At 43.7% G+C, this 23,551-nt stretch overlaps 1 protein-coding gene and 1 long non-coding RNA gene across 7 annotated transcripts; one reads left to right on the top strand and one right to left on the bottom strand.

The window, feature by feature from the left end:
* Positions 1 to 6,979: 6,979 nt before the first annotated feature.
* Positions 6,980 to 12,030, bottom strand: LOC119146670. Its single transcript, XR_005103812.1, has 4 exons — positions 11,910 to 12,030; positions 11,778 to 11,833; positions 9,382 to 9,469; positions 6,980 to 7,154 (listed from the first exon to the last, which is right to left on the bottom strand). It is a non-coding gene; the product is annotated as an uncharacterized LOC119146670 (long non-coding RNA).
* Positions 12,020 to 22,064, top strand: CCDC51 (coiled-coil domain containing 51). Of its 6 annotated transcripts, none has more exons than XM_037384677.1 (5): positions 12,020 to 12,083; positions 13,783 to 14,025; positions 14,157 to 14,503; positions 14,845 to 15,009; positions 16,422 to 18,785. In XM_037384677.1, exons 3-5 carry the CDS (start codon positions 14,186 to 14,188, stop codon positions 17,196 to 17,198), a joined length of 1,260 nt encoding a protein of 419 aa, XP_037240574.1. In that variant the 5' UTR covers positions 12,020 to 12,083; positions 13,783 to 14,025; positions 14,157 to 14,185; the 3' UTR covers positions 17,199 to 18,785. The 6 variants fall into 6 exon arrangements, with proteins under 6 accessions (XP_037240574.1, XP_037240572.1, XP_037240575.1 ...); XM_037384675.1 differs by having other exon boundaries at positions 12,063 to 12,083; positions 13,585 to 14,025; positions 16,422 to 22,064; XM_037384678.1 differs by lacking the exon at positions 12,020 to 12,083 and adding an exon at positions 12,103 to 12,395 and having other exon boundaries at positions 16,422 to 22,064.
* Positions 22,065 to 23,551: the final 1,487 nt, after the last annotated feature.

Genomic DNA, 23,551 nt, shown 5'->3' on the forward strand with positions numbered 1-23,551 from the left:
TTTCCCGCCTTTAGGAAGTGCAAAATAGTATCTAGTGAATAGTGGTGGTTCACATTCTGTGTTCCTGAGGTCTGTAGATAACTCGTAATTCTGTGAAGGAAAATTAGAGTGGAGAGAGGCACTGCAGAAATAATAAGTGGTGATGGTTAGACTAAGAATCAACACTTCACTGAAGTACAAGCCTTGACACCTGAAATTACTGTCTTACCGGTTTAGAAAATGCTCTCGTAATTCTCCAACTGCATTTTTCTTGCATCATCTGTTGTATTTATGGCTTTCTTTAATACTTTTTTCAAAAAACTGTGATATTGGAGTTGTCATATATAAAAGCAGACCAATCTAACAAACAAGCTTTTATTTCAAAATTTTAGTAAACAAGAAAAATGCTTATTTACCATGTAGAGTATTTTATTTCTGAAGGTAATTTAGATACCCCCATTTGTGTTTTAAAAGCTCATACAAAGATAAGGCCTAGAAAAGGAGGTTAGAGTGGGCAATGTCATGGATTGTCTGAAGTTGTCACAATGGTGAACATTTGAACAAAACGGTGAACTAGCCAAAGAGACAGAGATGATGTGCTACTCTTGCGTGCTTCAGTTGGATCTCAGGCTGCTTTGTGAAGCCTGGTGAACAGCACATGCATTCAAGGCGACTATGCAAACTTAGCAACATGCAGAACACATTCACTGTCCTCAGACTCTGTTTTAACCTCAGCTAGTAAACACTCTTCCACCTCTCCTCTCTCCTGTATCGCTGGCTTTTGCACAGGAATTTGCGGAGCAGGAATAACACCCTACAAGAGCACTAGTGGTACCATTTAAAAGGCAAAAAATACCCCAGTCTTTTATCCTTACCAAAAGGTTAAGAGACTGGAGCTTTATGATAACTTTGGGTTTCTGTTTCTCTCAGACCTAGAACTTGAGGATACTGTGGCACTAATAATGGCCACATCCACCTGCAGTGCACAGAAAGCTTAGCAGCTGATACTGACCTGAACTCAGCTGTTGCATGTGGTGTTAGGGCATATATTTCTTCCTTTGTTTGAATCTTTTCAGTATGAATAAAGAACCTGAAAATAAATGATCGTATACTAATGACTAAAAGGAAGAGGATGATGTTAGAAACACATCTGTTTTTACTAAACGTGACAGCATCAATGCAGGTTTTTGCCCTCATTAAGTTTGGTACAATTTCAGGTTAGTCAACACCCATGAGATGGCAATGTCAGTGTGTGAGGTGGGGCAGAATTGGTTTCCAGCTTAGAAATACTGCTTTTTTTAAAGCAGGTCATGCATTTAGAAGTATTTTATGAAATCTATTGGAAAAACAATCCCTTTTGACCAGAGATGCTTTAAGTAATCCATATTTAAATTTCATAGCAAGAAAGAATTTAGTACGGTATTTTCTTGGTTCCTGCAAATAAACTCAGACGAATGAGAGATTCTGCTGTTTGAAAGAAACTGGAAAAAAGATTTAAAAAACTAACAAGTATTTTTTATCTTTGAAAGCTCGTAACTTAGAAACCACTATAATGCCTTTGGAAAACGAGAGCCCAAATGGTATCGTTGCAGTTTGGGGAAAAGGGAAATGGAAGATGGAAACTGGTGGAGCTGCTAAAGGTTGCAAAGGAATTACTAGTCCATGCTGAGTTAGACTCAGGAGCTCTTGTGGTCGAACTGGTGTTTTAACTCTGTATTAGGTTGTGTTCCTTTTTCTAATGTTTTGTTTGTTTGAGGCAGCTGTGGGAGGCAGGATCAACTGGAACATAAAAGCATGAGAAACTCCCCAGAGTGTTTTGAAGCTTGTTGAGCAGTGCAGTGAAGCATTTTAGGATGTTTTGGGTTGTGTACTTCAAGCTTTCTTAACCACTCTCAGTCTAGAATTGCAGTACATTACAATTATTTATTAATTAAGCCTCAGAATATTATTCTGAAGTAAGATAATATCACTATCCCCATTCCTCAGAAAGGAAAAGAATGTCTTATGCAAGGTCTGCAGCAGAGCAGAAGTTCAGTCCCAGTTCTCCAGGCTGGCTGATTTATGCTAGAGAAGTTTCATACTGAAGACCTTGCATGGATCAGTATGTGGAAGTTATTCAGAGTAGGCTATGATTTCCTGGGAGCTGAACTAACTCCAAAGAGTGGGCAAAGTACTTTAAAACGTTAGGGCTTGACTTGAATTCATTATGACAATCATACCCTTAAATTAATTTCCCTGAAGACAATATTTGTATTTATTCCGCTACTATTCTAATCATTGACATTCATTTCCTACTGCCTTCTGGGCTTTGTTTTTTCTGTGCCCTTCAGACTGTGGGTAATTTTATGTATATATGTGATTTAGGAGCTACATTGTCTTTGCATTAGTTTAACACTGAGCTGGAGCTGTGCTAAGGAATGAAATGCCATTTATTATATCGCATTATGTAAAAAGATACAATCAAAGTGTTCCTTTGTTCAGCTTCATTTCCATAGCCTAATATTAAACACAGGAGGACTCTTGGCCAGGAAGGCAGTTCAGTGTCTACATTAAACTAAAGCCTATTGAGAACAGCTCTCCCACAGCAGTGATCTGTCGCTTTGCCATTTGGTCTCCTTCCCCCTTGTCTTGATTTTTGGCTGAAATGCTTTTGCATATTCTCTCATGCTGTGGAGCACACATTTCTATTCAATCTCACTCCTTATCTCACTCAGACCACCTCAAGTTACCTTCACTATAACTGGCAATATCATTCATTTCATTTAGTAATTCCTGGGGCAAACAATTGCTTATTGATACGCTGCCAAGGTTATATTTCTCTCATATTCTAGCCAGATCTAGAGGATGTTTCCCCTGCAAGTTACCTGCTTTGACACCAGCAGAAAATGGGTGTGCACTTGGGCTATGTTGGTAAGGATCTGCCACCATCAGTATATGACTGATATAAGTAAAGCAAGCTTGTACTTTCGCTCTTTGAGTGTGCAGAGTTCTGGGTACACTGAATTCTGGAATATGGTTGCATTTCATGTATTGAAACTGAGCTCTCTTACCAGTGGTGGCTCATGTTGCTCTCAGTGTTCTGCACTGAGCTGGGAGCATTCCCTGGCTCTTGGGCAGCATATCTGAGGCAGCTTTGTCTTACGTCTTTGCATGAATATTTTCCCGATACACAAGTTATCTTTGTCCAAAATGCAGAAAGCGTACAAGCATGCTTGAATTTCAACCTTCACCTGCTCTATCTGGCTAGCAGGACTCAATCTGATCTCCAGAGAAGTACCCTTAGAGAAAACAATTTTCTCTGTGTCACCAATGGCTGATTTTCACCCCCTTGGAAAGCAGCAGGGATCTGGATCTGACTGAACCGCTAGCATGTCAGCTAAGGCTGCTAGAAGGGGTAAACGGTATCCGTCTGCAACTCTGTAATGTTAGTGGCAGATTCTGTATCGGTCACATTGTCCTCATTAACTTTTTAATACAGATAGCTCTCCAAATTCTTCGATGTCCAGGAGGCCTTGCCCTGATACCAGTTTTATCAGTAGCTCTAAGCTTGTTAAAACCTAGTCCTGCTAGACCCTAATGTCTCCTGTCTTGTAGTAAACTTGGACCAAGATCTTTCCTCCTTTCCCTTTTTTTGGCCTGTTGCAATTTTGTCTAAAATTTATGCCCAACCTTAATCCCTAAGACCTAAGGTACTGACTTTGCATCTTGAAGAGGTTAAACAGAGGCAAGAACAAATGTAAAAATGTACCAGAAGTTGGTTAACATACAGATGACTGGATTAATTTAGCCCTCTGTCAAAGATATAGCCTCAAGCAGGCCATAGAAACTTGAACTTTCATAAAAATTCAATTGAAATTTAGCAGTTCTAGCTGGAAGTTTACTTTGTAATTAAAGAAGTGCTTTGCTTGCTTTCTCTAATTCAACCAAATAAAATTCTGTTTTCACAGAGAAGTAAATACTGTCCTTAGTAAGCATCTAAGGAAGAGAAAGAACTCCTATATGTCTTCTGGAAAGCTTAAAATTAGTTTAGCTTCATCTAAAGAGAAGGATCCAGAGGCAGCACAAGATGCTGCTCTGGTGTGGTGCTGCCAGCCCAGCCACTAACTTATGTCGTGATTTAAGTTGAGACACAGAGGTGCCTGGTCGTGGTCAGCCAGCAGCACACTCAGTTATTAATGTGCTTTGACCTTTAAGTACAAAGTGAGTGAAACCTTACATATATTTATGGTAACATGGGCTTTTGCTGACAGAAGTGTATGACTGTAACTGCTGCATTACCTAGCCTTCCAGCTCACATTGGAGCTGCAACCAGAATTCAGAGGATGATCATTCTGCTTGTATCACTCAAGAGAGACTTCTAGCCTTTAACCAGAGGTGCTAACACCATTCAGCACTTATCCTGCATTGCTCTAGGTGCTCCTTTCACTTGGACCTGTGTAAATCACCTGAATTTATTAACATAGGTTGTGGAGTGTCTTAATGCTCGGGTAAGAAATCCAGGGTAGTTTTGTCAAAGACACCAAGGAGCCAATCTACCAACCTAGTGCATAACAACTGAAGTTTCATCTTTTATCCTAACAATCTCTTCCCTCATTGTTTACCCTTAGACCTTCCTTGATGTTTATGAGGGCATTTTCCCCTGGTTTTCCCTTCGCTGCACCACTGAGGTGGCTGCAAGTCTAAGGCTGTAACATTCAGGAACACCAGGGGTCTTCTCCCTGACAGCATGCAGGGCTACTCCTCTCTCCAGGACCACCAAATTCACACCAAAGCTGATACTCCTAAAGCCTGAAAGAACATGGAACTGTGTTTTTAGCCCCAAAAAAGGACCACCACACTGCACCGTCTTCTAGAAGACCCAGCTCCCCCCAAAATGGGTATTTTAACTCCTGCACAAAGAGCATTCAGAAAACCATTAACATAAGCCATCAGAGCCGGTGGGATGCTGTGCCAGAAAAATGAAGCGGGCTGCGGTCCTTGAAGGCCTCCACGACAAGCCGTGCCCCGTGCCAGCTCCGGCAGCGCCTCAGGGTCGGGCTGCGCCTCAGAGCGGGGAGCGCCTCAGGGGGCGGCAGCGCCCCAGGGGGAGCGGTGCCTCAGGGGCGGGCGGTGGCGCGTCAGGGGCGGGCGGTGCCTTAGGGGCGGGCGACGCCTTAGGGGCGGCTCCGGCAGCGCCTCATTGGCGGGCGGCGCCTCTGAGGGGGCAGAGCCTGAGGGAGGGGGCAGCGCCTCATTGGGGGGCGACGCCTGAGGGGCGGGCGGCAGCGCCTCATTGGCGGGCGGCGCCTGAGGGGCGGGGGCAGCGCCTCATTGGCGGGCGACGCCTGAGGGGCGGGCGGCAGCGCCTCGGGGAGGGGGCAGCGCCTCATGGGCGGGCAGCGCGGCCCGCGGCGGGAGAGCGCTGGGAAGGCCGCCTCTGTGGGGGGTCCGGCCGCTCCGAAGGAAGTCACCGGCAGCTTGCCATCACAGGCGGAGCCCCCGCATACCAGCGCCTCTCTGACCAGGCTACACACGTCCCGGCTGGTGGGAGAGGCGCCCGGCCGCAGGGGCCCGGGGGGCCGCGCCCGCCCTCGCACAGTGGCACCTCCCGCCGCACGGCGCATGCACAAGGGCAGCGCACGGCTCGGCCGCCCCACGGACAGCCGGGGGCAGCGCACGCAGTCCAAGCTTGGGCCCGGTCACCGGTGGCCGGAGCCGCGCGGAGCCGCACCGCCGCTGCGCAGGGAGCGACCCTTCCCCGCGGCGGGCGCGGCCGGCGGGGAGCGCTGCGCGTGCGCTCGCCGCACACCTGAGATCGCAGGCCCGGAGAGCAGCGGGCGGTGAGCAGCGGGGCGCACGCGCGGAGCTGCCCTCCGCCGCGCTGCGGAGCCGCTCATGGCCGCGGGGGGGCGCTGCAACCTGCGTGGTGCTGATGGGGTGCCAGGCCCTGCCTAATGGCGGGGCCAGGGCTAATGGCGGGGCACGGCCTGCCCCAGCTTCGTCCAGGCGTCGTGGGCACCTGCCATCCCAGCCCTGCAGAGACAGGGCCTCGTGTTCCAAGAGGATGACGAATGGTGCGTCCCCTGAACACCCTACCCTCAGCACATAACGCCCCCGGCCCTCTAGAATGACCTCCTTTTAACACAGAAACCCTCTCAGCAGCACTTTGTGTGCTGACAACCAACATCCGTGGCCTGTTCTTTATGAGCCCAGAATGTGGCCTCGCGTTTGCCATGCCTCCCCACAGATGCAGCCAAAGAACCTTGCTGCTTACAGAAGCAATCCCTGCTTGCAGCGAACGGCTGCCTTTCCTGACATGGGAGCAGTCTGCATCCCGCTCAGGTAGGAAGTGCTCTACATTCATTCTTTCACTATTAATTCCTGCCTTTGGAGCATCACATCCGTTCCTTGAAGTTTCCATACCCAGCATACTGGCGCTGCTATTCATTTCAAAAATTAAGTTGTAGTCGCGTAAGCACTGTTCACCTCTCTTCCCCCTCAAAGGCACTGCTGCAACTGTAAAGGAGCCGTGATGTTGTCAGTACGCAGAAGCTGAAGGAAAACTAAGTGTAGGTGACTAAGACAAAGGCAAGTGTAGGTTCAGCAGTCACTGGGACTATAGGGCATAGCACCACAGTGTACTTGAGTAGTACAATATGAAAATTGTTTGGGATAGTGGTTGACCCAAAGGTAACCACTTTGCTGGCAACAGAAGTACAATCCAGCCTTTTCAGAGAAAACTTTTAGCTCTTTCAAGAGCAGGCGCTGATACAGCCACAGCTTGGACAACTGCAGCCATACCTAAGCCTCCAGATCAAAACTGCAGATTTTAACACTCGAGCCCTGACTCCCGTTGTCAAAAGACAGCAGAAGTTGAAATTTATTCTCACAAATGACTACCAAACCACCAGATGCACTCGGGCTACACAGGGTCACAAATGGTCTTCAGTTAAAGTTTCATTTCCAGTACAAAACAGTAATGCCATTTTAAAAAACAAAACCTACAGGTAAAGAGAAAATATCACATCTTAACAAAAAAGATTTATTCTGACTAAACAAAATGTACAATGTTTCCCAAATGATAGTGAATTTCCATGACTCTCTGATGTCTGCAGATCCATTGAGTAACTCGATTGCTTCTTACCCCGCAGTTTGATCAAGCTACTTTTTGCCAGACTTTTTTATTCCACCACTGGCTGCCAAAAGAAACAACACAACTGGTTAGACAACTGTTACAGAGCTTAGCTACAAATTTAGTTCCTCATAAAGTCAAATCCCCACTAGACTGACTACAACTCAGATCCCCACTAGGAAATTGTTTTCCCACGTGTTACTCTTTTGTTTGTGATCACAGACTTTACTCTGAATTAATATCTTTAGAAACCAAGTTTCTCCTGGAACAAAATATGCCCCATAAAATCTGCAACAGAACTAAGTATTTCAACAATTCCTTTGTTCTTCCATGGACACCCTCCATTGTTTATTTCCTATACAGCAGAAGTATAGTCTGTTCAAATCAAATTCAAGGTTAATGGAATAAAAGCATCGGTATCCCTACAGCAACCAGAGCCTCCAGCTGGGATCAAAGCTCTACAGAAGCAGGTGCTGGAATTATGAGAATTCCAATTATCTGGAACTGTTTGTTCTCTGTAGTCCCTGTTACTGGAGAGACTAAAACAGGGTGAAAGAACACAACATATTAACACAGCAACAAGTGTGGCATTTTTTGTAAATGCTGGGTTTTACAGCGTGTGTCACATATGACCAGTGGAAAGGAAAAAAGAATAGCAAGGCTATAGCAAGGTAGGCTGCAAGGGCTGATGGTCAACACCAGACCCTGCACTGCAATATGACTAACAATGCTGCCTTGCTGATGTTCTTGGGAATAGCCTAGTTCTCCCACAATAACATAATAACCACTATCTGCTTTGGCAAGCATTGGACAAGGACCAGATGACTAAATTCAGTCTAGAAATAGGCAGAGTAATAATGGCAAGAAAGAACTACAAAGAAATCTGTAAGCTGAAGTGCTTTACACAGAGCAAGTTTAGGATGGCAAGGACACAGAAGAAAGGCTCCCTATTGGGCTGCAATACCAAAGACATTTGAGTCCCACACCCAGCACATTTTTTGTAGGCTTATAAATCAGAGGAGCTACATCAACTGGAGATAAGTAAACAAGAAATATCCCAAGTCAGTGGAACTGGATAGCACTCCCTCCAAGAGCACTGGCAAACTCTAATGTGAAAATGCAGAACTGTTGACTGAGATTTGAAACTTATAATTACAGCCACTATATCAGAGGACTCTCAGATTGCCAGCATAGCTCCCAGATAAAGAAAGGGGTCTGCAAAGAACTGTGGAACTATAAACCGGTGACCCTGACCTTGTCTCCAAGAAGATAACAGTCTGTAACAAAGCAAATGGATAAACTCCGTCTTGTGGAAGTTAAAAGGACTCCTGTAAATAGTAAATCCTTCCTCACTGACCTGCTGAAACTCTAAGGGTATCATTAAGTGTATGGATGAAGTGAATCCAAGGGACTTCATATTTTCAAACAGCACCTGACAAGATGCCATAGCAAAGGTTGCTAGTGACACTAAATTGCTATGGGATTGCTACAAGGGTCTTTCCGGGACCTTGCAAGACTGAAAGCTTGCTGAAGAATATGAAACAAAGTGTAAAGTTTAAAGTCTTGCTGAAGAATATGAAACAAAGTGTAAAGTCTTTACAGAACGGAATAGCCATTAGTCACATTAACAGACCACAGGTCAAAAACACCTAGAGGGAATGGGCAGGGTGCACCCTTTTAACATCTCTAATCTGATCACTGCTAATCTCAGACTCACATTAACACTATTCTACTATCACTGAGACAAAGACTAGGCTCAATGCACCATCAGGATGCACCCTGCAGACTTTCTGTGACACAGTGTACTTTACAGTGACTTAGGCAAAAGGGTTGAAGCCACACTAATTTCCAGTCACTTTTTTTCTTCTGCCAGGAATCTACTGCTCCTGAAGAAATTCATCCTCTCAGAGAACAAGTACTGGATTTGTTTAACTTTCAGGACCGTGGCAAAGCCTACATGCAATATATCTGGAAAGAAAAAGATGCTATACTGAAGCAAGAGTAGAAATGTCTCTACACCATCCCACCAGCAGAGGTTAGCATGCCAGAAACACTGTTGTACCTGCTAAACCAGAACCTGCATCAGCAGTTTTGGGATGAAATTGCACAGTGAAGGAAAGAAAAAAAATTAGCCTCTATTTGTTTCTTATCATCTGCACCTGCCATTGACTTACTGGTGTGTGTTGAATAACCTAAAGGTACATGCCTTTTTACGTTTGTCAAGCAAAAACATTAAATTTTTGAAGCCAGCAAGCCCTCCATTTTTCCTGTCAGTATGGCACCTCACTTACTGAGGGGCCCTTTTCCAGCAGCCTTTGCTTTCATCTCCTCAAGTTTCTTTTGCTCCTCCTTCTGCTTTTGTTTAAATGCCAGATCTGTCTAAAGAAAAGAATAACAGAGTTTGTTAACATCTCCTCCCCAAAAGAATTCAAAAACAACTGACAAGCAATGAGTAAAAAATGTCATATTCTAACAGCAATAAAAACCTGAGTGAACTGATGCAAGACAGCTAAATACTATTAAATATACAAAACCTTGCAGAACTATGACAAAGTTTTTTTGCTGTACCAGAACGCAATGACTAAACTTTTTTAACTTTCTATGTTTGATCCTTTCTGAAATTAAACAAATATCATTTTCTATGGCATAATCTCATTCTGCCCTCTGAATGGTAGATGTTTGCACCAAAACCATTCATTAATGCCATAATGCCACCAGCAATACTAGGAGCCAAGAGCAAAAGTGCTGTCTAACAATGAAACTTGGATTATATAGGGTGTAAGAAAAAAAGGTTGCTTTTACCTAAAAAATGCATTAATTTCAAAAAATCTCCTTCCACGCTTATGTCACTATTTTTCCTGGGTTTAATACATTTGTATTGATTCCAAGAAATCTAATGAGACTGCTGGCAAACTGTACAGGCAAGCCAGCTGCTGAGCACCCCTGCTAGAACAGCCTCCAGAATTCAGGAGAGCTCAGACATACTCTATCCCTTGGATACACATTCTTCACAGACATCAAGGCTGACAGGGACCATAGTCTTTTTCCTTGGCACTCAGGATTTGGGGGTAGCTAAACAAAGGACCTTAACAACTGAGATTCTACAGACTCTTCACCAGTCCAGTCCATGGCTCAACAACCTTTATAACTGGAAAGCTTTCCTCTTCTTTAAGTTAAAGCTTCCCTTGCTGCAATGTAAGCCTATTACTTCCCCGACCTACTGCACACAGAAGAGAATATTTTGTTTCACTCCCCAGGTTTTCCACTGCTTTGGGTTTTTTTTCCCCTGTAGACAAACGTGTCTTTTCTAGTAAATAATTTTCTCCCGTTTACCCACATCTGTGTGGGTTTTTTTCTTGCAAAGTGTTGCCCCCAAGTGCTTGCAGTGTTGCACTGCTGAGAGGAAAAGAAATACTATTCCATCATGTGTGACACACCAGATTTTGTTTATAAATCTTGTATGATTTTGTTTATACATCTTGTATGATTTTGTTCTTTTGCAGTACTTGATTTTGCAGTTCCTGTTCAGTGTATGTTCTAAGTCTCAAATCCTTTCAGGTGGACCTGCAGTTTAGCTAGTCATTCTCCTTGTATTTTATAAGGTGATGAGTGTTACCAAAGAAAGGGACTTAGCATACATGCTTCATTAAATCAATCAATTTTTTCAAACTTTCTCCAATTTGTTAAGATTACTTTGACCACTAGTCTTGTCCTCTGAGAGTCTGTGGCCCCTCCAGATTTTGTTTTCAACCAAGAGAGTAAGCCACATTGTCAGGCAACCGAGGCACTAATCAAAATTTTACTTGGACTCCGATCTAACACAAAATCTTGCAAAGCCCCTCAGTAGTCCTTGCAGGCAGACACTGAACTGCTAGTAATTGCTTGCAGAGTGTGGCACTCCAGCAAGCTGCATGGTCACCTTCCATCGCCTTCTGAGGTCCCGTTCCTGCCTTGCATTTGAGACCATTACATGAGCTAGCATCAAGAACCTCGTATCTGCTGGTTTTCTCCTCATACACAGAACACTGCCCTGCTACAGAACAGAATTTCCTTTGTTTGACACAGTTTTACTAAAAACTATACTGGGTATTAATTTTTACATTATTGTAACTTGGATCCTTGTAAGCACGTAATTGGTTCTACCTTTTCTCTAACGATAAAGCTTATTTAGAAAGCTCGGGTGGTGGAGTTTTTTTCCCTTTTTTGAAGAGATACAGTATTTGTCTTTTTCCAGTCACCGGTGCCTCATCCATCCTCCACGAACCTCGGAAATAACAGCCTATGTCCACACCCTGAGCCCTTATGTTTAAATATCTCTAACGAGAGTCACTCGTACCTAATCTGTTTGCACTTCTCGGTAATCCCCCTTCCTTGTATCCTGCCCTAGGCTCTTGTGACGGTGTCGGTTTGCTACGATTCAGCTCGCGGCCCGGTGCTGCTGCGGCAGGGGCACGCCAGCCTTCCCGGTGGCACCGGGCGCCGTGGGCCAGGGCCCGGCACGGGGGTGGCAGCAGCGAACGCGGGCAGCGCCGCGCCTCGCCCCCCGGCCCTCACGGCCCTCGGTCGTGCCGTCGCAACGACGCTTCGTAACGCGTGTCTCGCGATAGCAGGCCGAGCCGAGGGGCGACCTGAGCTCGGAGAGCCCGCGGGGGAGGCCCGGTGCCGCGCCCCTCCCCCCCCGCCCTACCTCGTCCAGGTCCTTCGACTGCTTCTTCGGCTGCTTCAGCGGCTTCTTCTTGCCACCTGCAAAGACAGAGACAGTGAGGGGCAGGGAGGGCGCGGGGGGCGGGCGGCGCCGGGGCTCCGGGCCGGGCCTTACCCTCTCGGCCCGACATGGTGCCCGCTCCGCTCCGCTCCGCTCCGCCGCGCCGCCCCCCGCCCCCCTGCGCGCGCGCTCGCGCCGCCGGCGGCCGCTTCCGCGTGGCCCCGCGCGGCCGCCGTAGCGCTTCCGCCGCCGCTTCCGCCTCAGGCACCGGGCCGGCGCCCCGGGCAGGTAGGGGGAACTGCCGCGGCCCGGGCCAGCGGCGGGGGCCGACAGCTCGGCGTGCTCCTCGGGACCGGCTGCCCGGTGGGAAGGAGCGGCCGGGCCCGGACGCCGCCGCGCACGGAGCGCCCCTGGCGCTGGCGGGCGCGGCCTGGGTGAGCGCCGGCGCTGGGACCCCCGGCCGGCCGCTTTCCCCCGCGGGGCCGCGTCTGCGGCCGGGGCGCTGCCCGGGCGCGGCTGCTGGAGGCGGCGGCTGGAGGCGGCGGCGGCCTCGCCGTGCTGCCCGTAGGTGCGGGATCGCAGCCGGGTGGCCCTGGTGCGGTGAGAGGGCCCCGCCGGCAGGGAGGGGCGGGCATGTGGGAGAACCTGACCCGTAACCCCCCTCGGTGGGGAGTGTGTGGGGCGGGGCCGTGTCGCAAGGTGGGGGTTTACATTTTGACCGTGACAGAAGGGACTGCTGCAAAATAAGGTAGGGCCCGCTAAAGCCAACCTTATTTGTCACCCATGCCCAGTGCGCGTAGCAACTGGGGTGTAACCCGTTTGCCAGAGTATTTGTCAAGGACTGCAGGCGCAGGGAACAAGGGAAGCAGGAGAGGACAAGGCACGTTACCTCATTAAGCTTTCATAACTGTCTGAGGTCCTGTTCACTCAGATTACTTTGCAGGCTGATTGCAACGGTCTACGTAGTAATTCTTCTTAAAATCTCAGCTTTCCCTTTTTGCTATACTGTCTCAATAGCCTGAATATTTGGTAAAACTCTGCATGAGTGGTGCAATTAAATGAGGGAAATCTTGTGGTCTAGGATGGACAAAGTTGAGCTGAGGTTTTGGTACGTGGCCTGCAATGTACAGTGGGTGTTGCAACGGTAAGATGTATGAATTCTGCTGGTAGGAGAGAGAACTTACTTCACTGCCATGTTTTTGTGGTTTTGATCTACCATATTATGCATATAAAACGACTGCTAAGATCTTCACAATGCTGCCTGATGTTATTGCTGTTTGTTAGAAATACTTAACAAGGAATAAACCTGTGGTGTTCAGAATCGGTCGCCAGCTAAAAGCTGATTAAAAATATCTTCCAGTAGGAAGAATTCTTCTATGTGGAGATGCCTGTATTTGCACATACATGATATCATTAGCCACCTAAAATTAATGTGGAAAACTGTTATAAAATAATTTTGAAAAACTGTGCAGCAGCTATTGAGCATTCTCAGTAATCCATGGGTTTATGTCATATTAGTCAAAACCTGGTATATTCATACTCAAATTTCATATAAAACCTTATTTGAAAGTTTTCCCATTTAAAGTTTTTAGAGGAATGCGCTCAGTAGAAAATTAAAATCTTCTTTAAAAACCAATAGACAATAACCTGTAACTAGCAGTCTTCTTTTGCATTCTCCTTTACAGTATAAGCAAGGATTTTAAGCTCAATTTGAAATGCAGCCCTAGCTGTGTGTTCACTGCCTGATATTTTTCTGATCTTGTGGCTCTTCCTCATTTTACTTTTGTAGGCAGTCTCACGAGAATACTTTGCTCAGTTCAGCAGTTACGTCTTTTCTGCCTGTCCTTTGTGTTCTTGCCTTTGCATTCTTCAACACTTCGTGTATCTGTGGAGTGTGAGGTAAAGGGAATGATGAAGCCCCGCTTTTTTTCTTACCAAGTGTTTTTTCCCCCTCTCTGTCTTTTTTTCTTTTTGTGTTCTTTTGCAGAATTGTTAGTACCTGTGACGCGGTACACCAAACTCAAGTGTGAAAGTGCAAGGAAAAATTTCATATGTCAGTTGCTTCTGTGCCAAAGCATTAAATTACTCTGGAGTTACTCCTGCTGGTGCTGAGATCTACACGTGATTGCTATTCACGCAGTGAGAAGCATGGTGGGAGTACTTACAAACAGCAGAAAAGCAGGAATCTGGCAGTACTGCCCTTTGTTGAAAATTGTGGAAAGTTCTTTAGGTAAGTAAGGGTGTAAAACTAGTGATGGTTTAGCCATTCTTGAATTTTATTTGTTTTGGTCCACATGTGTAGTTTTAAGAGGTATTAATCAGCCATACTTCAATAATTCTTCTTTTTCTTTATCCTTGTAGCACTTTTATTCAGTGATTAAATTCAAGACATGGGGCCAATGAAATATAAGTCAAGCGTGTCCTCGGTGTCCTGTGGTCTGCAGTATCACCATTTGTTGATAAAGTGGAGTCCAAAAATGAATTTACATATAGTGCGGACTTACTGCTCGTCAGCACCTAAGAGGCCTGAAGCCAAGTCTGCAACAGAAATGGCCGTGGGTCTTCTTAATCGGCTGACAGAAGCTGGGACCGTTATGGGAAAACACTCCCTTCAAAAAATGTCTGCAACATGCAAGAGCTGGTGGGACAGATATGAAGATTTTGTTGGAATTAATGAAGTTCGAGAGGCTCAGGGAAAAGTGACAGAGGTAAACATGGAGCTAATGTGGAAATTTTAAAATAATGAGTTAAGCTATATGAAGTATAAACACTGGCTGTGATGCAAAAGAATCCTCCAAGGAGAATCATCTTTTTTTTCTGCTTTGACTGTGCAGATATTATGGATGTGTTCTAGGCTATACACACTAGTAAATACAGCTCTGATTATATATATGTATTTATCTCATCATATAAATATATGTATAAATATAGATAGATTGAAATGGAGTGTGGTTTGTTTTGTTGGGTTGGGTTCCACCAAAATTCATATAATTAGCGATTTGGATCTGTCTGGTAATAAGTCTCTAAAATAAACACTCTTTCTTCTCAGGCTGAAAATATTTTTATGATAGCTCGAGGGATAGTACGAGAGGCTCGTGAAAATGTAGAAGCCCAACAGATAAAACTGAAGGAAATTCGGGACCGCTTAGACAGGGTCTCTCGGGATGACACCCAGTATTTAGAACTGGCTACTCTGGAACACAGGTTGCTGCAGGTAATTTGTTGGTATTTTTGTACTGGTAAATACGATGAAAATTTCTGTGCTTTGCTTCCGCTACTAGTGACTGGTTTTGTAGATGCAGTTCAGTTCTGAGGTACAGTGATCTCAGTTAATTTCTTACGATACTTCTTTTAGTCAAGTGTTATTGACGGTTTGATCTGCTATGCAAATTGTATATGTTAATGCTAAAATAGGTTAGTAAATTTGGAAAAGAACGCTGAAGATAGCGAGCCTAGAAAATTAATTGTTGTAGTCAACAAAAAGCTGGGATTCGATGAATTAGCCTTCCATGTGACGAGAGAAGCTCCTTTCTGGTTGTTAATCCATGAAAACTCTCAGCTGCTTTCTATGTGGCTGCAACACCCAGGCAGCTCAGTAAAGCTTTTGACAGAGAGCAGCAAGGACAAGGCTGCTCCATGAGGGAGGGCAAGCAAGAAGAGGATGCACTTCTACAGCAACTCAGCTGGATGAGCTAGGCAGAGCTGGTGACAGGAACATGTTCATTAGCAGTCCCTCAATCAGATACAAAGACAAAGTAGCAGCCAAAGTCAATCCAGTAAATCCAGATGAAACTACAGGTTCTGTGAGCAGCACAGAACAGGCCTGGAAGCAGGTGCACCTATGGCAAAGCTCAGGCAAGGAGTGGGTACCAATGCCTGAGCTTAAACTGAGCTCCTGGATCAGTGCGTAGGAAAGAACTAGAGCGCTTTAGTTGTCTAAATAAGTTATCAGGTCTGTGTGGATGAGACTTAAAGAAGAATACAGATCTGCATGACTGTGAAGAAAGGTAGAACTCAAGTCACCACTGTCCGTAAAGTGGTAGTGCAGTCTTACAGAAGAAATGCTTGCTTGGAAGAATGAGAATAATTTTGGGAAATACAGGGAGGAAGGGAACATATTTGTCTGTGAGCAGAATAAGGAAGAGAATGCAGAGGGATAAGAAGCGTGTGGGTTTCTGAGATGGACCTGAGACATCCTTTCCAATCCTATTTTCAGTTTCCACTTAAGGGATTTAGAACTGAAAGGAAGAAGTGTGGTAGTGTTTGCAGGGTTGAAAAAGTGTACATTTTGGGGAAAGAAAGACCTTGCCCACTCACACCCCTTTTCTGTCATCAGCATGTGACATATTCTTGTGTAGAGGATCTTCAGCTGTAATTCCTGATGACCTTTTCCATTTCTCAGTTTTGACTTAAAATGATGTCTCATTGACTTAAGTAGGATTAATAAGGAAAATCCCACATTAAAAGGAAAACTTCTGAAACAGAACTGATGGATGTTCTTAATTTCCATTCCTTCATCTGCACTGGCGTTTTGGGGGGTATGTTGTGTTTTGTTTTGTTTTTTTTAATACAGACTTTATAGCTTCATATTATACCTTCTCCTTCAAATCACTATATTTTTTGCAGGAAGAGAAGCGCTACCGAGCTGCATATTTAAATGCAGAAGAATCTGAGAGAGAAAAATTCTCTCTGTTCTCTGCAGCTGTAAGAGAAAGCCATGAGAAAGAGCGAACAAGAGCTGAAAAAACAAAGAACTGGTCTATTATTGGTTCTGTACTGGGAGCCATTATAGGTGTTCTTGGATCTACCTATGTTAATCGAGTAAGGCTGCAAGAATTGAAAGTCTTGGTGCTGGAAGCACAGAAGGGCCCAGTTAATTTGCAAGAAGCCATCAAAGAACAGGCCTCCAGCCACTACTTACAGCAGAAGGATCTCAGTGACATCATAGCAGACCTGAAAAATGTGCTGCAAACAAGGACATCGCAGGAAATGAAAGAAGGCACCTTGTTAACTAGAGAAGACAAGAATGACTCCATAAAAATAGATTCTCTTTTAATTCCTTTAAACGAGCAGCTACACTACACTAAACAAGTCAGTTCATGTCTAGGGAGTTTACAACAGCAGTTTAACAGTCTGCAGGAAAGTATAGCGAAAATGATTTCTGAGATGCAGAGTGTTAAACTTGCGGTCCATTCTAGACCTGCAGAAAGGGTGACACCGAGGTCTTCAGTGGAGGGTAAGGGCCAGGCGTCTGCCGTGAGAGATGTGATTTTAGAATTGTGTGATACCGAGCGGAGACTGGAAACACAAATGAAGAGGAATTCTATTTACAGCACTGCATTGACATGTGCTATGTTTGCTGTTACTCTGCCAGTACTCTATATTATACTTAAAGGGAACTGATCTCTAATTAATTGCCACAATTTACTAGATTAATAAAAGTAAACTTGCAGTCTAAGCACTTAGAGTACGAGTCCAAATAAAGTTGAGTTAGTATTTCTCGTTATGCTTTCTCCTGTATATTTGAAAAACTTGCAAAGCCTTAGTCCATCTACTGCTGCAGGCTCCATGTTGACAGTCTTTGTCATGTGTTGTGGTTTTTAACTCCTCAAGCAAAGGAAATTCCAGTTTCATCTGTTGATTTCATCCACTGTTGTACACTTTTACCATCTAGTCCTGTATATCATGACCATCAGTGATTCTCACTTTGGAGCTGTATTTGTGATTTTCTGTTCAAATGATTCTTTTAATCTATCATTGAACTAAGTGCTTCATGTGTAATCCTTTATAATTTTGCTCTTGATTTCTTCGTAGTTTTGCAGTTTGTCCACACACGAAACATTAGGAATCATTTTACCAAACAGATAGAAATATTTGCCCTGAAGTTTTTATTTTGGTTTTCGGTTTTCTTTTGGTTTTTTTGGTTATTTTTTTTAACTAAATCTAGATACAGTGCAGTGTCTTGTAATGTGAGGAACAGCAGGGGCCATGATACAATGTGGCTGTACAGCCAGGTGAGGCATTTAAAATACATTTAAGTTACATGTGGTAACTTTTTCCTAGGATGGTTTATCACAGGAAGCATTCCTGGAGCTTCAGCTGTTTGTTACTTCGAGCTCCATGTCCTTAAAGGCTTGCAGGCAAGGGAGAAAGAAGGGTTCAGATACAGAGGTGTATTAAGTATGATGATGTTTATTCTGCCAATGCAAAACAATTATCTTTTCTCTACAGACTCCCTAAACCCATTATTCCCTAGGTATATTGTGGGTTTAGTAATCACCTATGAGTAATCACTTTCTTATCCCTGCTAATATCTCATTATCTTATTGGAACTTTCTCTGGTTTTTGTTCTCTTTCCAATTGTTACCTATCAGGAAATTGAAATCCTACTCTACAGCAGGTGCTTTTAAGCCAGTAGGTTAGAGGTAACAGTGTTACACAGACTACTCCAAAATAACATTTGGAAAAAAGCAAAAGGTCCAGCTGCCTGTTTTTCCAGGAAGGATGAAGAATAGCTGATTGAGGAAAAATGCTTGTCTGAACAGCTAAACATCAGTATCTGTGAAGGGCCTCACACACAGTTGTTGGTATCGCTGTGATAAGAAATAGTTTTCTCCCTGTGATGGTAGTAGATAAGCAAATGAGGTGTGGAACTCCTGCTGTATGAGCACCTCTGTGGAACCTTTGCAGACAAAGGAGCAGCAAGCTCACTTCATGCTGTAATACCTTTGTGTAAGCATTTCAGAACAACTTAAGTTGTGTTTAGTATACACTCTGCTATGGCGGTTTGGTTTGTTCTGGTTTTTTCCTATCAACTCTTTCTAGTTTCTTCTGTCTAGTAACCATATTAAAAGAGTTTGAGGTTTTGATTAGAAGCTCCTAAGACTGTAAGATCTTTGGGACATGGACGTTTACGCTATGAGGCACCAGCTTCATTTGTTATCTTTAGGTGTTATTATAACATGACTGAATAAACAATATGAGGAAAGATCTGAGATGATTCACTACCTGTAAGAGAGATCAGGTATGCAAAAGGTGTTTTTGGGAAGGACCATTGCTGATTTACGTTTTGATTATTTGGAATGTGAAGTGAATAAAAAGCATCTGTCAGGGAAGGTGTTTGATCTGATGGCTTGAGAACCGAGATAAAAATTCCAATACACTTAGCTGCATCTAGAAGTATACATACAGCTCAATATAATTTTTCGAATCTATAATATTTCATTTTCTCATTTCACAAATATTTTTACAGGTTGTACTTCATGCAGGAGCTTGAAAGTTGGAGACAAATGTGTAATTAGAGGGGAAGGGATAGTACAATGGTTCTATTTGTAATTTGCCAGCACTAATCAGTGAGAACTTTGTTCTGGGGCTTTTTGTTTTTGTTTTAAAATTCCATTTCACTATCTTAAGTTAGGTGCCCTCGCTATCTAGTCGGCTGAATTTTAAATATTCAGCATCCCTGAAAAGTGTGGCTTTTATATATGAGCATGGTTTTTAAATGCTGAATGTTAGGCAGGTAAACTTGAAAGTCAAGGCAGCACTCACTGAATTGTACTTGGTGGTAGCAAAAATGAGTAAATGTCCAAGGAGAAACTTGTCTACAATAAAGAGGAGAATACAAAGACAAGGGTTGTTAATTGCTCTAAAGAGGTCTGCTTTTTTTCCCATTTAAAGCAGCTATGATAGTAGGAAGCTTTAACATTACATAGACTTACGGGAAGAAAAAGTCAGTCAATGAGAACAGTAGCAAATAAATCTGTGATAAATGATTGTTTGAAATACACAGCCTGAAATTTTATATGAGCTGGAAGGTGTGATACATAGCAAGATGAAGATAACTGGATCTTATCCTTTGTAGGGAGTTTTGAAGATCAAGGAGTAAATTCTGTGTGCAGTGTGGTACAGCTGGCAGAACTAATTGTTACAAGTGATTACTGTGGTTCTCTTCTTTCTGCTCTTCCTTGCTAAATCCTCAAATGTGAAGTGACAGCAGAATAATTTCAATTAGGAAAAAACCCTTGTAATTAACTGTGTCTATATAATAATTAGGAGGGCAGATTTGTATATTCACTCGAGCCTGGATTAATCATCACTCCATTGTGGCAATGATGTAAACGTGTAGTTTGGTGCTGTGCCGTATGCGTACCCCAAAGCCAGAAGGTGTGGCTGCAACAGTAACAGCTGTACCTGAGCTAGCTGAAGGCAATATGCAGGAAGATGCTAGAACATAGACTGTAGCATGATCTGTTTGGTGCTTTATGCTAAAGCTTTGTCATGGTAACGCGGGCAGCAAATACACAAGTTTGAACAAAACCAGCACAGCTGTACAGAGGTGTTTATCTGAGCGCTCACATTAGTTCAGGTAGGTTTGCAGTACCAACAGTGATTTACACAAACCACAGTGATATCTCAGTGCACATTTCCTGATGATTCAGCCGCGGCTAAATGAATAGTTCATTGCCTGTGCTCTTCTGGGCTATTTTAGGTTGTTGGTTTTTTTTAAAAAAAAGGTTCTGTTGCATACCTATGGATTGTTAACAAAGTATAATAAATAGTTGAGGTTCACTTTTGAAATGAGATTTCTCAGCTGAAGCTTTCCTCAAATCAAAATTTCCTTATGCTTGCTAAAGCCTTTTGAGACTTTTTGCTCTTTCTGTGAGCAAAGTCCCCTCTGGGCAGGATTGCTCAGCCAGCCCTGCATCCCAAACGCTCATCAGCCAGCAGGGATGGTGGCTGCGTTAGTTTGTACAGGTCTAGTGCGGCCAGGGACTGACCTATGCATTGTGTAGAGGTCAGAGGAAGGCAGTGCTGATTCAGGTTAATTCCACTGTCAATCAAGGCACAGAAGATGAAGTTAAAGAGGGAACCTAATAAGAGCCACAGGAAGCCCTTTGACAGACATTAACTATAGAAAAATGGGTGGCAGTGGCCAGAGCCTGGCCCATGCTAAGCTATTTTGAGCTCATACTGCTCCATGAGAAACCACTAGTAACTCAAAAGCAAACAGCCTAGTGGCTATGGAAATAACTTTTTATGAGGTCACTGCAGACTTCTAACAGTAGGTGCATTCTGAAGAGAAAAGTTGCCATTCCTTCCACTCGTGAAAGGAAGAGCAGATGTTGCTTATGAATACAGGACAAAAGCAATTATATGTAGTGTCACAATCAGGATATATATATTTATTTATTAACACTTGAGTTTTGAATGTCCCAACATTCTAAGATCCTGGTTAGAAGCTGCAGGTGTTCCTGTTGATTTCATTGTAACTATCTGTTTGGAAAAGAGAGCTTTTTTCACAGAATACCTTCTAAAAACAAATACTTCCCTCTTTATGGAACTTAGGAGTGGTAGAGATGTCCTGTTTACTTCAGAAACAGGATTGAGATTTGTAGCAGGAGCGAGGCTTGTGAGCTAGGAAAAGGGAAACAATGCTGGGTTTGTCCACAGTATATTTAGAACTGTATTTTATTGCCAGGTTTCTGCTAGCAAGTTATATTTGTGGCCTTCCTCATAAAACATTGAGAAGTGCAATTTCTGGTGTTTGGCAATTGGTGTATAATCGAAGAAGGTGCATGCTTTAAATGCAATAAAAAACAGCTGGGCCACAATTTTTACTTTTAAGGAGAATTAAGCCTTCAGATGATTATGGCTATGGCAAGGGTTTGGACCTTCCATCGTGGGAAGTTTTAAAGAACAGTTTAGATAAATATCACTAGGTTTGATACAGATATAGACAGGTCAGTTCTGGGACAGGAGGGATTCAATCAAGAGTTTTGAAACTTCTCTGTTCTAAAAACCGCTTCTCTTTTTTTAATGAAGTGGGAGAGGCTATGGACAATTTGATGTCCTAGTCATCCTAGTGCGGATTATCTACTGCAAGTTATAGCAGAATTACAAAGTGAAAATTACTGAGAAAATAATAGTTCAGTTTACTATGGGCCATGTGATATTAGGCACCAGGAGAGAGGGAGAGTGCACATATGCACAGCTGCAATAAAGTATGACCCTAAAAGTATCACCTTAGCAATTATTTTTCAGAATCGAATTTGAAAGGTGACTTCTCGACTAATTGTGAAATACTACGCAAGAAGTTTTTTTAAAGGTTGTAGAACTTTGCACACTTCTATTTAAATCTTTAAATGGCTGCAGCCTGCACTGGCTTTTCTGTGAGTTTGCCTGAAGCAAGCTGGCCCATTAAAGATTATTCTATTTAAATACTGGCATATCATGCACGCTCAGGAACTTCCCTGTGCTGCAAGACTTGTTCAAAAAAAACCCCCAAAAAACAACTACATCATCTCTTGTTGGTTCGGAGAGCTGATCACCCAACCCCCTGTATTAGTTTGGTGCATGTAATATACTTCATCAAATACATCTAATTCTCGCTCTTCGTGGAGGTGATTGTGACAATCTGTGTGGCCGGAGCCCTTACCTGTGATGTTGGAGAACTTGTTTGTGGTGACATTGAACATGTCATGTGTAAATGTGTAGGCTGCAGAGCTCCAAGATAAAGGGATTGTGCAAAGTGTCCGAAGCTTGTTTCGCTGTGTTCTGCAGAAAGAAAAGTAAACCTGTGCAAATAGGTGTGTTTTCAGAGAGTCTTTTACTCCACTCCCACAGGTTCTGGGGTGCTGGGCACTGTCCAGGCTGCAGCGTCTGCAAAGCACGTTTGACAGCAAATCCTTAAACATCAACGGCCTGCTGCTAGCAAACTGTAGGTGCCAAAAGGAGGGTAATGAAGACCTTAATACTGTTTCTAAATGTTCAAACAAACTGAAAACTTGAAAGGAACAGAGTCAGATTTAAAGTGGAGTAGATGTAGTCAATCTTCTGTTGGTCCCTGAATTACTACTCTAAATGCAGTGTATTCCCAGAAGCTACAGACAGTATTCAGATATCCCTCGTGACTTTCTTAACCCGTCTTGTCCCCTGCTTGCAGGGGAGAAGAAAATAAAAAGGAGCACAAACAGCTGTTAGCCTTGTGATTATCATAATAGTTACGTAAGAAACTTAGCTAACCTGCTTAGAACCAGACATGGACAAGGGCTTTTATAGACGAGGATCCTTTATGGATTTAAATACATTTAAAAAAGCTTCTGAAGAAATGGAAATAAAAAACTGTTTAAATTTGTTCCTCAGCATGTTTGTTCTTTGTGTGATGCTGTTTTCAGCTGTGTAATGTTTGAGAACTAGCTTTTCCTCTAGTTTATTTTTAAGAATTGCAAAAGATCTTTCTGCAGACCAATCAAAACTCCTCCCTGAAGAGAGAACGTGTAATCCCATGGTGGTTTTACAATATCTTTGTCACTCCGGAGGGCTCTAAATACAGTAAAGAGGGGCAGGAGGGGGGCACTACCACATCCTTCAAGTGCACAGAAGCTCTTCCTGCCCTGCTCCCAAGGCAGACCCTGCAGCCAGCTCCCTGTGCCAGCCCTGCCATGGGGCAGAAGGAAAAGCTACTCTTTTTCCAGTGTGTTCTCATGGGGCTTTTTGCTGCTTTTTAAGTGAAGCTTGCAGATATTTTTACCAGATCGAAGGGGCTGCAGGTTGGGACTGGCTCTGGAGGAAAGGCACAAAGGGGATTAGTGTTTTGAGTCAGGAATGGATTGGAACAAAGAAAAACTTTTTTTTTTAGCGCTCTTAGTCACCAAAACTGGCTTTTGGTGGAAGCAATTTGAGTGTCGTTAAAATGTGTCTGATTAGTGAGATGATAATATTCTGTTCAGTGAGCTTTAACCTGAAGAGTGATTCCT

The sequence above is a fragment of the Falco rusticolus genome, chromosome 4 (assembly GCF_015220075.1).
Source record: "Falco rusticolus isolate bFalRus1 chromosome 4, bFalRus1.pri, whole genome shotgun sequence".
NCBI lineage: Eukaryota > Metazoa > Chordata > Aves > Falconiformes > Falconidae > Falco > Falco rusticolus.